We start from the raw sequence: 20745 nt of genomic DNA, 5'->3' as shown, positions 1-20745 counted from the left end.
AGGCGATGCCCGAGAAACATGCCTCGAGAATCCCAGCCCTCACAGCCTATGATCAACCCTCCAGAGACAGATAAAGGGAAGCATATTTCTCATGATGAGGTAGGTACTTCTGATGGATTTTCTCTGGTTAGGGATCGCAATAGGAACAAGGGTCAAAAGAGGTCATTTAAGGAAAGGCAAGAGGACAATATCTTCAATAGATTTGATATTTTGGATGAGCTCAGCCAATAGGAAGTTAATCCAGGTTTGGTCAATTTGGATCAAGGGCTAGTGGGCTTAACCCAAGAGGATCTAGTTCTTGATTCCTCTATGGATCTATTGGGGGAGGATTGTCGGCAACTGGTAGCAGATCAACAAAAGGGGATTTCTAAAGTGCAGGAATCCTTGGCCTTTGGTTCTACAGTTGGATTCGATGCCCCATCTATTGGACAGATCAGTGGATCAGCATTGGTAGCAAAGCCTAAGCCTCCTCCCAAATTGGGAATTTTGCAGAAAGATATCAAGAAGGGTGGGGCAGAGAAATTTTTTAAACCTGGCAAGAAAAAGGATATGGAAAAGATTAAGTTGACTAGGGAAAATTTGGTCGATTCAAGGGCAATTAAACCTCTGGATTCTATCTTTTTAGGCCCCTTGAAATGATTATTATATCATGGAATGTACGAGGCTTAAGTAGTGGCCCTAGACAAAAATTTGTTCATGAGTTCATTAGAAGGCAAGGTCCTGATGTTGTATTTTTACAAGAAACTAAATTATTTGTTGAGAGTATGCAAGGTGTGATGCCTAGGTTGTGGAGAAGTGGGGAGTGCCAGTGCATTGGAGCTCTTGGAGCTTCTAGAGGGTTGGCATGTTTATGGAATCCATGGAAAATACAGCCTCTTTGGTGGATTTCCTCTAAAGCCTCTTTGTCTATGATTGCTACTTGCCTAGAGTCAGGGGCTGTCATATTATTTTCCAAAATTTATGCTCCTACTACTCTACAAGGTAAACAAGTTTTGTGGTCTCACATCAGGTTGATCCATAGCATGCTGCCCTTTCATCCTTGGATTTTGGCTAGAGATTTCAATGCTATTTGTGATTTAGCTGAGAAGCGCGGAGGAAATGGGAGGTTGGATCCTTCTGCACTATTGCTCCGAGATAATATCAATGCCCTGAACCTTATGGATGTCAAACCCAACAATGGTCAGTTTACCTGGAACAACCGTCAGGTGAGAGAGTTTTGTGTTGCAGAAAGGTTAGATTGATTTTTAGTCTCTTGTTACTGGGTTGGAGGAATGTGGACTTCTTACTCTAAAATTTTGGACCGGAGAGGTTCAGACCATTGGCCTATTAAATTATGTATGAAATCAGCTCAGATGCTTAGGAAACCTTCTTTTAGGTTCTAGATTATGTGGTTACGGGACTCATCTTTGTATGACTCAGTTTCTGAGTGGCGGAAGAAAGGTAGACCAGCTTATGGCACTTCAATGTATGTCTTTGCTAAATTACTTCAATATGTTAAATTTGAGCTCAAACAGTGGAATCGTTTGCATTTTGGGAACATCGTCCATGACAAGGCTTTGGCTCAGGCAGAGTTGGATGGTGTCACGCGAAGGATAAGGGAGGAAGGGGTAACTACTATATTGCTTCAAGAGGAAGCTTAGGCTAACAAACTGTTGGAAGAGTGGGAGCTATGAGAGGAATTGTATTGGAAATAGAAGGCGCATATTGAATGGCTTCAGGAGGAGGAAAAAAATACAGCTTTCTTCTTCAACTCTGTGAAAGCCAAGCACCATGGTAACTCTATTTCTGAATTGGTGAATGATAGGGGAGATTGTCTTTCTTCCTTTTCGGATATGTCTAGGGAGGCGGTGCAGTATTTTGAATCCCTCTTTCGTGAAGACTCGCAGGGGGGGTCTCCTGAGGAAGCGCAAATTATTTCTTGTATTTTGTATCTTGTATCTGGAGATTTGAATCAGCGGCTCATGAAATTTATCTCGCTGGATGAGCTTGAAGGGGTTGTGTTTAATATGAAGAAAGGCAAAGCACTAGGGCCGAATGGTTTCCCACTAGAGTTTTTCCAAGAATTCTAGGATATAATCAAGCTTGATCTTCTCGTAGTGGTTCAGGAGTCTCAACACAATAGGAAAATTTTAAGGGCTCTGAATGCTACCTTTTTTACCCTTATTCCCAAGAATGAGGGGGCTAATAAGTTAAGCCAATTTTGGCCCATCTCTTTATGCAATGTTATCTATAAAATTTGGTGCAGGAGCACCTAGGTAGGCTAGTTTGTACCTAGTGCTTCTTTCTTGTCATTTTGGCTTGTAGTGATGCTAGCCACATCACTAGTGGTTTAATAAGACCTAATAGGTCCTTAGGTAAGGTTTCATTAGTTGCTAAGTGGGTTTTTCCTCCTAAGTTGTTGTTATGCCAAAAAGTTGCTCAATAGGGGTTAGGTTGACCAAAGTGGTAGAAAAGTTGACCAAGGGTCAAAAACCATTTTTTAATGTCTAAATCAATCTAATATGAACCCTTACCAAGTTTGGTGAACTCATTTGTTAAGAATTTTAAGTTATGGCAAAAATTGCTCAAAATTGCAAAAGTTGCAAAATTACAATTTTGCAACTTTTTGCAACTTTTCTTGCAAAGTTGAAAATGAGTGCAAAGAGTTAGTTATGGGTTTTAGCATGACCAAAATAGGTTGGAAAAACCTATATAAGTCCATTCTTGATCAGTTTTAGGGGTTGGCAAGTTTAGTGGCCATACATGTACGGATTTTGTGTGCATTTTTTCATGGCAGCCACTTGGTAAATGAGCATTTTGGTGTTGAATATGGTTGGAAGTCTGGTTTTTCTTATTTGTAACAGTTATATTCATTAGTTTTAATCTTTTTCACATGCTCAAGTTGATAGTAAAAGCTTTGTTAATAATGTACATAAGTTTTTTTGAAATTTTTGCCAGTTTTCTAGTTTATAGCAGCAGTTTGAATTAAATGGACTCTTTCTCCATTTTCCACCATTGAAACCTCATGATGCTGTGGGATTTGGAGGAAGATACAATTTAAATTATGTTACAAAAAGAAGGGCTCTTAAATATGAAGGAAAAAAATTGTTTGTTGATGCTCTAGGCAAGAAAAGTGTCTTGGCTAGTGGAAATATCGCTGTAACCAGAAACATATCACGTGTTGGGTGATTGAAAATGTGAAACCAAGTATGGAAAGTGGTAGGGAATTTTCCTACAGTACTCTTGGTGCAATTGGAGGTGATGGTGTGCTCTAGAAAGAAAGTTATGCAAGATTTTGCAAAACCGGGTTCAAAAACTACTTCTAGCTTTAGTTTTTAGCATTTTTGTGTTTTGGGTATTTGGCATATGGTGGAGGCCTAAAAGTGGTGGAATAATCTCTTTTTTTGAAAATTTTATTCATATCCCTAATTTTTTTTAGGATTTTTATGTAGGCTTTGTGAGTAGCACACAATTTTAAGTGTTGAAACCCTCTTTTCTTGGTTGTATGACAGCAGCATTTGTAAAGGTCTTTGTGTGAACTTGTAAGATCTTCTATTGAAAGTTGTTTCTTGGCTTGATAATGTCAATATGAACATGTTAAGGCAGTAGAAAGGTCTTCAAGGATGAAGGAAGTCGAAAAAACACAAGGTCTATGTTCTAGCCTTGTTTTGGCAACATTATAGCAACACTTTGCCAACTTGTTTGTAAAGTTGGAAAATCTTTCTAAAGCGTTTTATTTTGGTTTGAACATGATTTAAAAAAAAATCTTGATGAAGCATGCGAAGACCACCAAGAACCTCAAGAAAGGCTGGAGAGCATATTGTGGCTAGTTACCTAGGAAGCACTTGGCAAGCCATGTGGTGAATGAAAATTTCAGTCACCTATGAAGTTGTACTTTGTTTCAATTGGTGTCACAAGGTGAATCGAGTGGATCTTGGATTTATCCAAGGTTGGTGAGTGGGTAATCACCATCAAGGTCAAAGGAATGACCTATAAGCCCTACAAAAGGACTAGGTAGCAAGAGCAAACCTTGTGGTTACATCAAAGTGGTATCAGAGCAAGTTAAAGATTTGGGAAAAGGTAGTGGATGTCTGAAGCTACAAAATCAGTAGGTGAATCTATGATGGTGACTAATGTTCAATTAGCCAAAGAGGTTAATGAACAAAAGGAAAGAAATCAGCTTCCTAAAGAAGCATTGGAAGAGGTGAAGCAAAAACTAGATGCAGTTGTAGAGGGAGCCAAGAAAAGAGATGAAGAAGAAGATGGTAAGGGTAAAAAGGTAACAGAGGAAGACATTGTACCTGAACTTGATCCTATCTTGCAAGAAGAGCCATTTTTAAAAGCCATCAAAGCACTAGGAGGCAAAGCTTTGGAAGGAATACCTCTATTTATAGGAAAGATGGACTTAGATGCTATCTTAGATTGGATTGAAGGAATGGAGAACCATTTCGAGTGTGAAGGGGTAACCGAGGATCAAAAGGTAAAGGTGGAAACCTCTAGACTTAGAGGATCAACACTCACTTGGTGGAAATATGTCCAAGGCGAGAGAGTTATGCAGGATAAAGCACCCATAGCCAACTGGAAAGCTATGGTAATGAAGATTCAAGAAAAATTTCTTCCAGAGGATTTTGAAATCCAACTTGATCAAAGAAGGCAAGGACTGAAACAAAAAGATATGGATGTAGCTTCCTACACAGAAGAATTCCAAAGATTTTTTTTGAGATCCAAGAAGCAAGAGGAGGAGCCTATCAAAGTTGCAAGGTACCTAAGTGGCCTAAAATGGAGTATTCAAGAAGAGCTTATTTTGTGGACACCTACAACAGTCCAAAGATGCCATCAACTTGCTATAAAGGTGGAGGAGAAGGACAAAAAGAAAGGTGATTCAAGTTTTAGAGGAAAAGGAAGGAACCAAAGAGGGCAAAGAGGAGGCTACCATGGTAGAGGTGGTGAACCAAAAGGTCAAGCTGAAAGTAAGACCAATGAGCAGCCAAATGAAACCTCACAAAGAGGAGGTCATAATAAAGGAAGAGGAAATCATAGTAGCTCTCAAAGAGGAAGAGGAGCAAGCAGATCAAGTTCTTATTTTGCAAGCATGAAGTGCTACAATTGTGGCCAGCTTGGACACCCTGCTTATAGGTGTCCTGAGAAGCCTTCTTCTTCGAATCCAAGCAAGAGAGTGGCATTTGTACAAGAGGATTTTTCAAACAGCAAGGATGCTGATGTAGATCATCTTGAGTCTGAAAAAGGAGAGAGTTTGATGTATAGGAGGGTACTAATCAAACAACCCGCCCCTAATGAACCCAAACAAAGAAGGGAATTGTTTAGAATCAAGTGCGAGATTCTAGGCAAAGTATGCAAGGTGGTAGTGGACTCAGGATCCATTGATAATGTCATCTCTGAAGAGGTTGTTACTAAACTGAAATTGACAAGGATACCTCATGAGAATCCCTACAAGGTCACTTGGTTAAATAAGGGGCAAAGTATCTTGGTTAATGAGCAAGCTTGGGTGAAATTCTCCATAGCCAACTACAAGGACAAGTTTTTGTGTGATATATTGCCCATGGATGCATGTCATCTTTTGCTTGGTAGACCATGGCAATTTGATAGAGAGATGAAGTATGATGGTAGAGAAAACTCCATTTCATTCAAGAAAGGAGGTAAGACTTTCAAAATTCAGTCTTTACTAGAAGAAGAGGGAACACAAGAAAAGGTTCCTAAAGTGTTTTTGTGTGGTGAGAAGGAGTTCTTAAGGGAACTTAAACAAGTGGAAAATCAAGGTTTTTCTGTCATACTAAAGTCTGAAAATGAAGAAAAATCAGTCAAAGAACCTTTGCCTTTTGAAGTTCAAACTTTGCTTGATAAGTACAAGGAAATTGTGAGTGATGGTACACCATCTACTTTTCCTCCAAGGAGAGTCATTAGCCATCAAATTGACTTTGTTCCTGGTGCCTCTCTACCTAATAAAGCAGCGTACAAACTCACCTCGGATCAAAATTTGGAAGTTGCAAGACAAGTTCAAGAGTTGTTGGATCAAGGCCTAATTCAAAAGAGCATAAGCTCATGTGCGGTTCCTGTGGTTTTGGCAACCAAGAAGGGAGGAAAATGGAGGCTTTGTACTGATTCAAGAGCAATAAATCAGATCACAATCAGGTATAGGTTTCCCATACCCCATATTGAAGACCTAATGGATTGTCTAGGTGGTGCTAGGTACTTCACAAAGTTGGACTTGAAAAATGGGTATCACCAAATTAGGATAAAGGAGGGAGATGAATGGAAAATAGCATTTGAGACAAATGATGGTCTTTATGAGTGGCTTGTAATTCCATTTGGTCTTTCCAATGCTCCTAGCACATTCATGAGACTCATGAATGAAGTGCTCAAAGATTTCACGGGTAGATTCGTGGTGATGTACTTAGATGATATTCTCATCTATAGTCAGACAAAGGAGGACCATTTCAAGCATGTGGAGGTAGTCCTAAAGAGGCTTCATGAAGAGAAGTTGGCTATTAATCTTGAGAAATGTGAATTTTTCAAACAAGAGCTAGTGTATTTGGGTTTTGTTGTATCCAAAGGTTCTTTGAAGATGGATAAAGAGAAATTTGCTGCTATCTTGAGTTGGCCAACACCTACTATAGCCACCAAGGTAAGAATTTTTCATGGTTTGTCACAATTCTATAGGAAGTTCATTAAGAACTTTAGTGGGATTTGTGCACCTTTGTTGGATACTATCAAAGGAGGGGTCAAAGCAAAATTTATGTGGACCCTAGAGGCTGAAAAATCCTTTGAGTTGTTGAAGAAACATGTAGCTACTCAACCTATATTGCAATTACCTAGCTTTGAGAATTTGTTCACCTTAGAATGTGATGCAAGTGGTTTAGCCATAGGTGGTGTTTTGAGTCAAGAGGGTAGGCCCATAGCTTTTTATAGTGAAAAACTTAATGAAGCCAAAAAGAGGTATTCATCTTATGACTTGGAGTTGTATGCCTTAGTGAAATGTCTTAGGAAGTGGAGGCATTACTTGTTACCTAAGGATTTTGTGGTGTTTACTTACAACCAAGCCCTTAGTTACATAAATACCCAAGAGAAATTAAGCAATAGGCATTTGAAATGGATGGAATACTTGCAGGCTTTCACTTTCACCATTAAGCACAAGAAAGGGCAGCTTAACAAAGTAGCTGATGCACTTAGTAGAAGGATCATGATAGTCCAAGAAGTACAACTCCATAGCATGGGCATAGAGGCATTCAAACACCTATACAAAGATGATGAAGATTTTGGTGAAGCATACAAGGTATGTGTAGATTTTGAGAACCATTTTCATAGCAAGTTTTTAGAATATACTTTGAAAAATGGGTTACTCTTCAAGGGTAATGAGTTGTGTGTTCCCAAGGGATCTATAAGGGAGAATCTCATTCAAGAGAAACACAATGGCAGCTTAAGTGGCCATTTTGGCATGAGCAATACTTTGGAACTAGTACAAAGATTCTACTTTTGGCCTAAACTTGTCAAAGATGTTACCAGGCATGTGGAGCAATGCATCATATGCATGAAGGCAAAAGGAGGTATGAGTAATGTAGGTCTTTACCAGTCTTTACCAATTCCTAACCGTCCGTGGGATTGTGTAAGTATGGATTTCATTGTTGGTTTACCCAAAACCAAGCAAGGATTTGATAGTATTTTTGTTGTAGTGGATAGGTTTAGCAAAATGGCAAATTTCATTCCTTGTAGGACTACTAATGATGCTATTTATATTGCTCATTTTTTCTTTAAGGAGGTGGTTAGGATTCATGGACTCCCTATGAGTATTGTTTCCGATAGAGATGTGAAATTTATGAGTCATTTTTGGCAAACTCTATGGAAGAGGCTTGGTACTAACATGTCTTTTAGTTCAGCTTACCATCCTCAAACTGATGGTCAAACTGAAGTGGTTAACCAAACCTTAGGCAACCTCTTAAGGTTCCTTACAAAGGAGTATGGTCATTCTTGGGATATGGTGCTTTCACAAGCTGAATATGCATACAATGATAGCAAAAATTGAACAACCGGCAAAAGCCCTTTTGAAGTGGTTTATGGCATGCATCCTAGAGGTGTGTGTGAGTTGAGGAATCTTGGAGACTTGGATAAGAGGAGTGGACAAGCTGAATACTTTGTTCAAACTATGAAGGAAATTCAAGACCAAGTTAGGCAAACTATCCAAGAGAACACTCAAAAGCTCAAGGCTAAATTGGATGAAAAGAGGAAAGATATACAATTTTTTGTTGGTGATTATGTCATGGTACATTTGAACACTGCAAGACTCCAAAAAGGTGTTCCCACCAAGTTGCAAATAAGAGAATAGGACCGTGCAAAGTTTTGGCTAAGTATGGTGAAAATGCTTACAAGGTAGAACTTCCTTCTGATTTGGGCATCTCTTCGATTTTTAATGTTCAAGATTTGATAGCTTTTAATGGTGATATATCTTAGACTCCTATAGATGTTCATGGAGATGTGGAAGTTGTTGCTACACCACAGGTCACAAAGTTGGAAGTGGAAAAGGTTTTAGAAACAAGACCCAAAAAGGCTACTAGGCACAAGGTGTATTTTGAACACCTCATCAAGTGGAAGGGTAAACCTAACTCAGAGGCTACTTGGGTGGCTGAAGCTGACTTCAAGAAGCTGAACATTCCATTGGACCTTCTTCAAACTGAAAATGCTTGACTTTCCCTTGGGGGGGGGGAGTATGGTGCAGGAGCACCTAGGTAGGCTAGTTTGTACCTAGTGCTTCTTTCTTGTCATTTTGGCTTGTAATGATGCTAGTCACATCACTAGTGGTTTAATAAGACCTAATAGGTCCTTAGGTAACGTTTCATTAGTTGCTAAGTGGGTTTTTGCTCCTAAGTTGTTGTTATGCCAAAAAGTTGCTCAACAGGGGTTAGGTTGACCAAAGTGGTAGGAAAGTTGACCAAGGGTCAAAAACCATCTTGGAATGTCTAAATCAACCTAATATGAACCCTTACCAAGTTTGGTGAACTCATTTGTTAAGAATTTTAAGTTATCGCAAAAATTGCTCAAAATTGCAAAAGTTGCAAAATTGCAATTTTGCAACTTTTTTCAACTTTTCTTGCAAAGTTGAAAATGAGTGCAAAGAGTTAGTTAGGGGTTTGAGCACGACCAAAATAGGTTGGAAACACCTATATAAGTCCATTCTTGATCAGTTTCAGGGGTTGGCAAGTTTAGTGGCCATACATGTATGGATTTTGTGTGCATTTTTTCATGGCAGCCGCTTGGTAAATGAGCATTTTGGTGTTGAATATGGTTGGAAGTCTGGTTTTTTTTATTTGGAACAGTTATATGCATTAGTTTTAATCTTTTTCACATGCTCAAGTTGATAGTACACGCTTTGTTAATACTGTACATAAGTTTTTTTTAAGTTTTTGCCAGTTTTCTAGTTTATAGCAGCAGTTTTAATTAAATGGACTCTTTCTCCATTTTCCACCATTGAAACCTCATGATTCTATGGGATTTGGAGGAAGATACAATGTACATTATGTTACAAAAAGAAGGGATCTTAAATATGAAGGAAAACAATTATTTGTTGATGCTCTAGGCAAGAAAAGTGTCTTGGCTAGTGGAAATATCGATGTAACCAGCAACATATCACGTGTTGGGTGATTGAAAATGTGAAACCAAGTATGAAAAGTGGTAGGGAATGTTCCTACAGTACTCTTGGTGCAATTGGAGGTGATGGTGTGCTCTAGAAAGAAAGTTATGCAAGATTTTGCAAAATCGGGTTCAAAAACTACTTCTAGCTTTAGTTTTTAGCATTTTTGTGTTTTGGGTGTTTGGCATATGGTGGAGGCCTAAACCTGGTGGAATAATCTCTGTTTTTGAAAAGGGTATTCATATCCCTAATTTTTTTTAGGATTTTTATGTAAGTTTTGTGAGCAGCACACAATTTTAAGTGTTGAAACCCTCTTTTCTTGGTTGTATGATAGCAGCATTTGTAAAGGTCTTTGTGTGAACTTGTAAGATCTTCTATTGAAAGTTGTTTCTTGGCTTGATAATGTCAATATGAACATGTTAAGGCAGTAGAAAGGTCTTCAAGGATGAAGGAAGTCAGAAAAACACAAAGTCTATGTTCTAGCCTTGTTTTGGCAACATTATAGCAGCACTTTGCCAACTTGTTTGTAAAGTTGGAAAATCTTTCTAAAGTGTTTTATTTTCGTTTGAACATGATTTTAAAAAAAAGCTTGATGAAGCATGCGAAGACCACCAAGAACCTCAAGAAAGGTTGGAGAGCATATTGTGGCCAGTTACCTAGGAAGCACCTGGCAAGCCATGTGGTGAATGAAAATTTTAGTCACCTATGAAGTTGTACTTTGTTTCAATTGGTGTCACAAGGTGAATGGAGTGGATCTTGGATTGATCCAAGGTTGGTGAGTGGGTAATCACCATCAAGGTCAAAGGAATGACCTATAAGCCCTAGGAAAGGACTAGGTAGCAAGAGCAAACCTTGTGGTTACATGAAAATTATTGCAGACAGGTTGAAGAAGGGGCTTGTGGAACTGATCTTTGAAGAGCAAGGTGGTTTTGTTACAGGTAGGCAAATTTTGGATGGAAATGTTATTGCAACTGAGGTTATCCATTCTATGGCTAATTCAAATGAAAAAGCAATGTTTATCAAGCTTGACATGGATAAGGCTTATGACAGGGTGATGCGGTCCTTCCTTCATCAGATTTTGAGTGCTTTTGGTTTTGCAGAGCAATGGATTCATTGGGTTTGGAGCTGTGTATCTTTAGTGTCCTTTTCAGTACTTATTAATGGAAGTCATTCTAAGCTTTTCGGAGCTTCTAGAGGGCTTCATCAGGGAGATCCTCTTTCCCATTATCTGTTTATTCTTTTGGAAGAAGGCTTGGTGAGGTGGATTAAGCGAAATGTGGAGGATGGCTTCATTCAAAGTTAGAAATGGGGTGGCACCTTACCTACGCAGACTCATGTACAATTTGTAGATGATACTACTTTGATAGGGATGGCTACTATGCAAGAGGCCTCTAATCTGTGAAGGGTCTTGGATGTTTATTTGGTTGCTTCTGGGTGGTAGTTTAATGAAGGAAAATCTTCCATTTTCTTCTTTAATACTCTGGGCCGCATTCAACAAAGGATTGCTTGTACGTTAATATTTCAGATCAGCAATCTCCCTTTGACTTACCTTGGTATTCCCATCTTAGTGAGGAGACTTCCTAAGGAGTCTTGGCAGATAATTTTGGATAAGTTTTAGGCTAAAGTTAATCACTGGACTCATCATTGGCTATCCTGTGTTGGTCGGGTCCAGTTGATTAAGTCATTTGTGCAGGCTTTGCCCATTTATAGATGCCCCTGTTGGATTCCTAAAAGACCTTGATTCTGTGGTGAGACAATTTTTATGGGCGGGTTGCTTGGAGTCTTCCAAATGGAGCTTGGTTAGTTGGGAAGTGGTTTGTAGCCCGAAACATTATGGTGGGTTAGGTCTGAGGCAATCAGCTGTGATTGGGGAGGCCTTGGCTGCTAAACTTTACTGGAGGTGGTGTAATGAGCGGGATAAAAGCTGGTCCAAAATTCTCTCCCAGAAGTATCTCCCTGGGATTCCTCAACTTGAAATCTCTAGGTACCCCCTTGTTGGTAAGGGATCAGTGATATGGGATACCCTTAAGAAAGGGGTCAGGCTTATTAAGGATGGATTATTCTGGATCTGCAAGAGGGGGTCAGAGGCCCAATTCTTGTTTGATTCTTGGGATGGTTTTCCTCCCATTGTCTCTCAATTTCCCAACTTAGCGGGTCTTTGTTAGAGATTCTTGGAGGCTGGTTGGTCACAGGTGAGTGATTTTAAATCTTCTGTCCCCTGTGGTCAGCTGGTGGTGGCTAGCTGGAAGACCCAGAGGAGTGGCCAATTGCTAGCTTGCAGGAGGAATGTGCTATGTTGCAGAACATCCTTTCCAAGAGAAGATGCTACTCTCTCATAGAGGATGATGTTCTTGCCTGGTCCCCCAATCCCAAAGGGATCTATACTGTTACATCTGGCTATGATAGGTTATTATCTCAGAAGTTGGTTGGGCCTGAAATTCAGTGGTGGAAGAAGGTATGGAACAAGCTTTTCTAGCCAAAATGTAACTTTTTTGCTTGGATGTTGACTTGGAATAAATGCTTGACTTGGGAAAACATTCGAAAGAGAGGTTTTCTCGGGCCTTTTGTTTGTGTTATGTGTGGGGCTAGTGAGGAGAATTCTTCCCACTTGTTCTTCCGCTACTCCTTTCCCCTATAGCTTTGGCATCTTTGGTGGGATGTTTGGACAGTGCCTTGTGTTCATGCTTCTTCATTGATTGAGTTTTGGCAGGGGATGGGCCGACCTCCTTCTATGGCACCTTTTTTGCAGGAGGTTTGGTTTGTGGGTCCTATTTCCTTATTGTGGCAGATTTGGCTAGAACGTAACCAAAGGATTTTTAAAGGAGAACAAAGACTGGTGCAACAAACTTGGCAAAGGTTATTAGGTATGGTTCAAGAGACAGTGGGAGCTAGATGCGATTTGGAATTCCCTTTGGGGAAATGGGACACAGAGTTGGTGGAAAGATTGGCGATTATGGGCTCGTCCTTGGCCTTGTCTTGTGCTAAGAGAAGGGGTCGGGAGAAAAATAAAATTAATAGGAATGGTAAATGGAAATTTCCTCCCTATGGAATTTTGAAGATCAATATTGATGGTTCCTCCAAAGGCAACCCGGGGCCGGCTGGTATTGGTGGGATAGGTAGGGATTCCCTGGGTTCGGTGATATTTCTCTTTTTGAGATATGAAGGAATACAGACTATCAACCTGATGGAAGGGTTGGCTATCTTGGGTGTTCTTCAGAGAGTGTATGCTTTGGGGTGGCGAAGAGTTGTTTGTGAATCTGATTCACAGGTGCTGATCAATTTGCTTACTGAGCACAAAGTAGCTGATGTGAACTGGCAGTTGGCCAGTGTGGTGCAACGAATTTTACGGGTTGGTTCTTTGATAAACATGGTGACTTTTGTCCATATCCCTAGAGAATGGAATAGGGTAGCTAATTGTTTGGCTAAATGGGCTTCAGAGTGAGCTGAGGGTTGGAGAGTTGAGGAGTGGGAATCAGTTCCCCAGGAGATCCGCATAGATTTAATGAATATACTTGATGAAGATAAGGCTGAAAATGGCCACAATTGATGTTGTTGGTTCTTTTTCTTTTGCCTTTCTTTGGGACTTTGTTCCCTTGTCTATTTTGTAATGTTGTTCTCTGATATTCAATAAAGTTTTTACCCCTTTTTTTCAAAAAAAAAACATATCCACTCCATTAATGAAAAGATCCATGAGCTACTTGCAAAGAGGAAAAGAGCAAGGGAACACCAAAAACACTAAAACTACTAGCACCACAAAAGAGAACACAACAAACCACACCTAGCCACAACAAAAACTTTATGTATAAAGAGTAGGGTAAGAAACCCATACTTAGAAGAATGTACCTAGTTGCTCATGGAAAACCATTAACTGGTTGAGAGAAGTATGTGCCGATGCGAAACAATGGTTGGTGTGCAAGTGAGCCCATTCCTGAAAATTGGAGAACAACCATTGAAAAGAAAAATTTTGTAGCTATAAACTTGTTAAATAGTAGATTAAAACTAAGAAGCCAGCTAGCATTATAGCTCATCAATTGTGGCACCTCCATGTCTTCTTGCGTAGGTTGTTTCTTATTAGCACTCTTGACATCTTCCATGATATTCTTGGAAAATAAAATGAAGTCTCTATGGTGATAGTCTTTCCTGAAATTATTGAAGTGATAACCCACATAGTTCTCATTTAAATCTGCAACTTCCTCCTTCAAAGATTCAGGTTCCAAGAATCTGTCTATAAAGTCTATCTCAAAAAAAAAAGATTCTAGCATAGGACCAAAATCCATTAGCCCATCTTCACAATTAAACCTAAACACTTATAATTAAGGTTGTGTGCATGGAATTGGTCTAGGGCTAATCATTGGGTCAAATGATTGGGAGACATATTCATCCTTAGACTCAACATGTAGATGGTAGGCTCCAACTACACTACAGGAATTACTTTCACTCACCGGAGTGATTTGAAGATCATTATCATTTAAAATTGTTAGACTTTGATAAATAGGAGGTGTTGATTTAATTGCTTTGAGAATGAGCCTTTTTTGTTTAGGCTTTACCTCTAACAAATTTTGTTTTTCACAGAGATAAACTCCTTCCTATACAATGTCTTTACACTTCATTCCACTTAGAATCATATCATCATCTAAACTAATAGCCTCCCTTTATGCATCTTGCAATGTTTGCACTTCTAAATGAAAAAGAAAGAATTTAATTTCTATTTGCGTGGCAACAATGAAAACACACAACTGATTATTTTCAGTTGGTTGGCTGGTTAGGGGTATCTTACCAACAATTCTATTGAATCTATCAATAAAATCTCTCATGACTTCCCCTTCTTTGATCTTGATTTGAAAGAAATTAAATAACATATTAGCAACATCAACCATAGGCATAAACCTTTGTAGAAATTTTACCTCAAGATCATTCCAGCAAGTGATGCAACTATCACATAATTTATGGAACCAATATGCTGCACTTCCAATGAGGCTTCCAACAAATAATCTAACAAAGACATTCTCCTCCTGTACACCAAGAATCTCTCAGGCAACTGTAATTGCTTTAATGTGATCATTAGGGTCTTGATTTGCATCACCAAAAAAATTTGAGAGATATTCTAATGAATTCTTAGGTAAGGCTGAGTATTGAGATAAAGAAAGGGGCCCAATCTGAGCCCCCCATGGTTGGGTTGCAAACAAAGCCATAAAACCAAAATCCTTTCACCACAATCAATTAGAGTCACCAACCTCCATCCTCAGGGAGGTAACCTTCAGATTTCCAAGAAAAGAAAAGCACTGGAACTTTCTTTCTTTCCCTAGCAGAGTCACCAAAAATTGTTAGTAAAAAGTTTTGTCCTTCCAAAATTAAATACAAAGAATGAGTCAAGATACCCAAATAGAAGAACAGTTGCCACTAACAATTGGACAAATTATCATTTTATTGATAAACTTCCTCTGAATTGAGAGGTACACCTCCCTCATAAAGATATTCAATGAATGTGATATATGCTTATGTCTTTAACCTGAAGACATGAAGGGTTTTCTGACATTCATCCATCAATATGGAATAAATGCAATTATCAAATTAATAAGCTGATTATGAGAGAAAAACTAGCAAACAGCCATAGGACTATTCACCAAGTCTTTCACAATACTAGAAGAGAATAGAGAGAATCAAAAATATCATTTTTGCAAAAGACAACAACATAGGATTGTATTTGAAATAGGATAGAAAAGATCACAGGATCTTTCTCCATCAGAAAATAAATATTTAGACCTTAAGATCTAACATACAAACATTCCTTTCCATTTCTAACACATAACAAAATAACAATAATATTATTTCATCCCTTTTGTTACCATCAAATACAAAGAACAAAAGAAATCAACTCTCTACATTTTCCTCTACAAAATAGAAAATATTCTTCTCCCTGTAGTAGTAGCTGTAGAACTCTAACCCTTGGAAAAAGAAGAACCCAGTAATAGTAGTTTTCTCCCATTAAATAAATTTTTGCCAAGAATTTTGGCAACTGCCCTAACTTCTTACCGAACTTCTCTTCTCTTCTCTTGGGTACATTACTATGATAATTAATTTATTAAAGAATTAATTATTTACATTTTTTTTGTTATATCTCCCACTTTAATTTCACAAAACTTTTATGCACATTATGATAAAATTATGTAGAGGCTAATGTTCTTTTTAAATTAATTTAAAATTTAATTATTTTGCATTTAAATATATTAATATTTAATTTTTTTAAGAATTAAATATTATATAGAGAAAAATAATTAATAAATTATTAATTTAAAAAGCTTTCCTTTTCCTTTAGTTAAATGGGAGGAAAAAATACTTAGGGTTTCAGAACCCTAGCTAACACATGGGATGTGTGGATTCATGCTTGTTCACATAGTTTGCTCGGTTGTGGCTATGGCCATGAAGGCTTCCATAGTTGTATGACAATGGTATTTTTGCTAAATATTACATGGTGATGGATGCTTTTGGAGGTTGGGTTTTTTCCCTCAATAAGAGTTTTCTAAGGTATATCTTGTGTCACAATTTTATGGGTATGTTGTCTATTCTCTTGCATGTGGATTTTAATTCTGTATTTATTTCAGATCTATTATGGGTTATGTGGAAATGGCTATATTCTTTATTGCCAAGTTTCCTTTACAAGTGGTATCAGAGCTATGGTTTATTATTGTAACTATAGATTGAATCCATGGGAATGCATGAGAGGAAAAAATAAAAAAGGGCAAGATATATGAGTTGTTTATTATAGATCTAAGGATTCTGGGTTTTCTATTATGATGGGATGTTAAAAGATTTGGGCATGTGAAATTGTTGGACAAAAAGATTTTTTGAATATTTCATTTAAATGAGTGTTTTGGGGGTTAGCTTGCAGAAATGACCTCCTAGGTAAAAACAGACCTCACCATTGGATCCGGGTCGACATTTTCATAAATTTTGAAATATAATATGCCCTATTTTGGCCATGTTCTGAAAAAATGAAAGATTTTTTCAATTTCAACTCGTGATGGCTGTCAGATTTAATCCCGTCAAAATATTCATCACAAAAAAAAAAAAAAAAAAAAAAAAATCGCACTGAAAATTGTAAAAAGGCTATCTTAGTAAAACGACCATAACTTTCTCTCAGAATATCAGATTTAAGAGTTCTTATAGGCGTTGGAAAGCTAATTCAGAGCACTACAACTTGGTATAGGTTTGGTTCTATGATTTTGAGATTTTTTCAAGTTTTAAGAGCCCTAAATTTAGATTTTTTTATTTTGAGCATGGATTAGGACATAACTTGGGCATGCGGAGTCAGATTTTGGACTTCAAGTAGTCAACGAAAAGCTCTTGGAGAGCTCTACACATTGGTTCAGATTTGGTGTAGGTTTAGCATGATTTATTTGGTGATACATTGATCTAAATAGTTTATAGATATATTTTGACTATGGTAACATTGTGAGTTTATGGCATTGGAGATTTAAGATTTGATGTCATTGTATACTCAGTTCATATTTTAGATTGGTCTCATGATGATATGGTTATTAGTGTTTCGTTTGGATATGTATGATGACTTGTTGGATCTACAAGTTGTGCAGTGTTGTAAGTGGTCTATACTTACAGGTTGCATTTATGGCTTGGTTATGGGTTGTCTTTGCCCATTGATCTTTCATTATTGATTCATATTTAGATTGGTGGCTTGGATTTGGGTTGTATATGTATATGAGAAATAAGCATGCAAAAATACTAAATTAAGAAATCAAAAGCATTTACAAACTTATTAAACATAACATAAAGTGAGACAAAGAAGAAACAACTCAAATGAGAATATAAGCCATTAAGGGGCTCTCTCAATGAGATTGTTCTCTTATTTTAGGGATGTGTCTATTTGCTTAGATTTGGTATGTATGCTCAAATACTCAAAATAGTTTCAATGGAAGATTTGGATTTTGGATGTGGATATATGGTGGTTGATGTGAAACTTGCTCTCAAAATAGCATTATGGCTTTAGGATGATGGAGTGTGTTAAAATGGCTTGGGAGAGGATCCAATTTATAGGCAAGGGGCTTGAGGGATGGATGGTCAAGATGCAAGGAAAGGAGAAAGCTTATGGAGGGCTCAGATTGAATGAGAGGAGAGCACATGGATTGTGCTTCCTTATAGAAAATTAGGGAGTGACACATGTCACAGGTCATTGGTTAGAGCAAGAGGGGTTGAGGGGTCAACAAAGGAGGCTCAAAGCTCATAAAGACCCTCATAATAGCTTGTAAGAGAAATGAATGGGCTTGTAAGAGTCATTTATGGCTTTGTAGGCTTCATAAAGTTTTATGGTTGGGATATTTGTGAGAGAGTTGAGATATTTTGACTTGGGTTGGATTAAGAAAGTCTTAAGCTTAACTTAGGAATGCACAAATGATTAAGGCTTGGATTAGGCTTGGGTTAAGATTAGATTAGGCTTGTTAGAGATGGGCAAGTGGATGGCATTTAATGAGGGTGGGTGAGTTAGTAGCTAAGCTTGGTTAGTATGGGTGGATTGGGTGGATTAGGCTAAATGAGGGATTAGACATAGGCTTAGGATGAGGATGACGACTTTCTAGAAGACTCTAGAACTTGGTAGAATGAGGATAAATAAGGTTTTTAGGAAATAAATAAAGTTTTATTTATTTCAAGGGTTTGGGTTGAGGAGATATTTATTAAAATATTTTTAATAAACATGAGGATTAATATTTAATTTTAATTAAATATTTTGAGTTGGGATTAGGGGTAGGAAATGATGGGATTAGCCTTTAATCGAAATTAAAGAAGGATTAGAAGATTTTGGAAGAGGTTAGTGGTCTTAAGGAAATTGGCCAAGTTTTCGGCCAAAAATAGATTAATTATTTATTTTGGGATTTTTGGTCAATTTATTAATTAAATAATTAATAAATGAGAAAATAATGTTTAAATAAGATTTAAACATTTTTGGGAGGGATTCCTTAATTAAATATTTTTAATTAAGATAAAGGGATTTAATGGCATAAAAATAAATTAATTAATTAATTAATAAATGATGATGTCATCAGGGACTTTTTCAAAAAATAAAAATACTTTTTTTTTTTAAAGATTTTTAGGTGTCTACATTTTGCCCCTCTTTGACATAGTGTCGAAACAACACTATTTCAAAGAAGTTCAAATATAAATGACATGGAGATGACTTTATGGAGCAACACAATTGCCCCAGTCTCGAGTAGAAGAGAGAGAATGGATTGCATGATGCCCACTCAAGAAGGCGGCGAGGAGAGAAAATGAGGTTCGATGGTTTTTTGAAAAATACAAGAATTCAGGATGAGCAAGGAGGCTCAGATTGGCAAAGAGAAGGGGTTGAATTAGCACAAACTCTCACTATGGGAGATGATAAAGGAGAATCAGATGCACAAGAGGAAGCAAGTTTAAGACTTTAGGGAAGGTGGAGGATGAAGGAGCGGAGCGCTATAAAAAGGAATCCAAGATAGGGAGAAGGATGAGGGTGTTAGATTGTGGTGACTGATCAGGAAAGTACTGTACATACTTCATAAATAGAAAAGAAAATTTTGGGCAGTAGCCGACATGGTAGCCGACATATTATGGCCGACATATGGCCGACATGTTATAACCCTAAAGCGGTTTAATACTTGTATAAAAAGGGCTTAGGGTTGGGTATTTTTCATAATGTTGTGATACGAAATTGGTTCTTGTGGCGGTATCGAGCTGTAAGGGATTACGGATTGTAATCAGGTTGTAATCACTGGATTGTAATAAGATCGAACTTGTTGTTTGGTGGACGTAGCCCAAGGATTGGGTGAACCACGTTAAATCTTGGTGCCTTGTGTTCATTTTTATGTGTTCTATTATTTTCTGTTATTGGTTATATTTGCATGTAGTTTTTATTTCTGTCCGTGGTTTATCCTAACATAGGGGATTATAAAGTTGATGCAACAAGATTTCAAAGAGTCGAATTGATGGAAGATGGGTTTCGGAGATCCTTAGGACGAGGATTGTGGATCTCGAAAGATAAGGCTTGGTGGAGTGATTGGATTGGTGGATCCCTAAGACTAGGATTGTGGATCCCTAAAGCTAAAAGTGAAGATTGATTCAAAGAGATATTGATGCATAAGTTGGGGTAGGAGAGACAGATGTTGGATATGGATGGGGGATAATGGAGATGAAGGGAATCCATTGAAGCTTTTTGAGCAGAGGGATACTTCAAAGAGAAGTACCACCATGTAGTTGAGCACTAGATTTGTTATAGGACTATTGGTTAATTTCCAAGGTTACCAAGAACAACAAGGCTATGTCACCAACTATCTAGAGGACTGATGGACTGACTCGAAACAAACACACAAGGACTGCCCCAGCATCAGACATGAAACTCAGAGGAAACAGCGTGGAACCAACACTAGGTAACCCACAAGCAAAAAAGAAACAAACAAAAGACTTGATCAAAACTATACGCTTAGAGTGCCCCATTCATAGCATACCATGATATGAAAGATCATGGCAACCTTGAGGAGGGAACAAAAAGATTGCTTGGAAAAGATACGTCAAGACCCAAAAGGGAAGATTTCAGATCAAAAGAAAGCAAAAATCCAAAAGAGAACCATTTGGCAATGAGATGGGTAGGACGAGGTACTAACGGACCAAGATCAGACATGAGGAAAGCTATATCATACAAGGATCTATCAAAGAGCACCTAAGCTGGTGGATTTGGATGAGTGATGCACTTGACAAGCTGAGCTGAGAAGGATAATACTTTGATGATAGGAGATATAGCTAAAGGATGCATTGGAATAGCTAAACAAGATTTGTGTGATGTGTGCAAGATGTTGATCAAGGATGAACTAACATGAAAGCTAGATAGATACAATGGTACTAAGCTAAAGAGGATGTACAAGCTGATAGACCAAGATATGTTACAAATGTACAAGGTTGTTCATGTTTTGGTTTTGTGAGACAGAAATGTTTCAAAGTGTGTTGGATGCTTGCAATGTGTGATAGATGGATAGTTGGATAATTTGAGGGTTTTATGAAAAGCTTAAGTGAAGTAGGATTTGTGTGTGCACGTGACAGGGTACAAACTAGGATATAAGATTATTTACAAGCTGAAATATTATACA

At 37.9% G+C, this 20745-nt stretch overlaps 3 protein-coding genes across 3 annotated transcripts; all 3 read left to right on the top strand.

Annotated features, from left to right (window-relative positions):
- The first annotated feature begins 776 nt into the window (after window positions 1-776).
- Window positions 777-2069, top strand: LOC149559637 (uncharacterized). The gene is made up of 3 exons (XM_089824894.1): window positions 777-1205; window positions 1515-1607; window positions 1719-2069. The coding sequence occupies exons 1-3, from the start codon at window positions 777-779 to the stop codon at window positions 2067-2069; spliced, it is 873 nt and encodes a 290-aa protein (XP_089681020.1).
- A 2309-nt stretch (window positions 2070-4378) lies between these two features.
- On the top strand, window positions 4379-8676 carry LOC149559636 (uncharacterized). The gene is made up of 4 exons (XM_089824890.1): window positions 4379-5238; window positions 5569-6129; window positions 6415-6622; window positions 8443-8676. The coding sequence occupies exons 1-4, from the start codon at window positions 4379-4381 to the stop codon at window positions 8674-8676; spliced, it is 1863 nt and encodes a 620-aa protein (XP_089681016.1).
- Window positions 8677-10481: 1805 nt separating this feature from the next.
- LOC149559635 (uncharacterized) lies at window positions 10482-13116 on the top strand. The gene is made up of 5 exons (XM_089824880.1): window positions 10482-10917; window positions 11330-11655; window positions 11862-12074; window positions 12330-12968; window positions 13057-13116. The coding sequence occupies exons 1-5, from the start codon at window positions 10482-10484 to the stop codon at window positions 13114-13116; spliced, it is 1674 nt and encodes a 557-aa protein (XP_089681006.1).
- The last annotated feature ends 7629 nt before the right edge of the window (window positions 13117-20745 follow it).

The sequence above is a fragment of the Cupressus sempervirens genome, chromosome 4 (genome assembly GCF_028749045.1).
Source record: "Cupressus sempervirens isolate cs-2001-9-10 chromosome 4, ASM2874904v1, whole genome shotgun sequence".
Classification (NCBI taxonomy): domain Eukaryota; kingdom Viridiplantae; phylum Streptophyta; class Pinopsida; order Cupressales; family Cupressaceae; genus Cupressus; species Cupressus sempervirens.
Note: the sequence above shows the minus strand (reverse complement) of the source record. Positions and strands in the feature narration are given on the sequence as shown.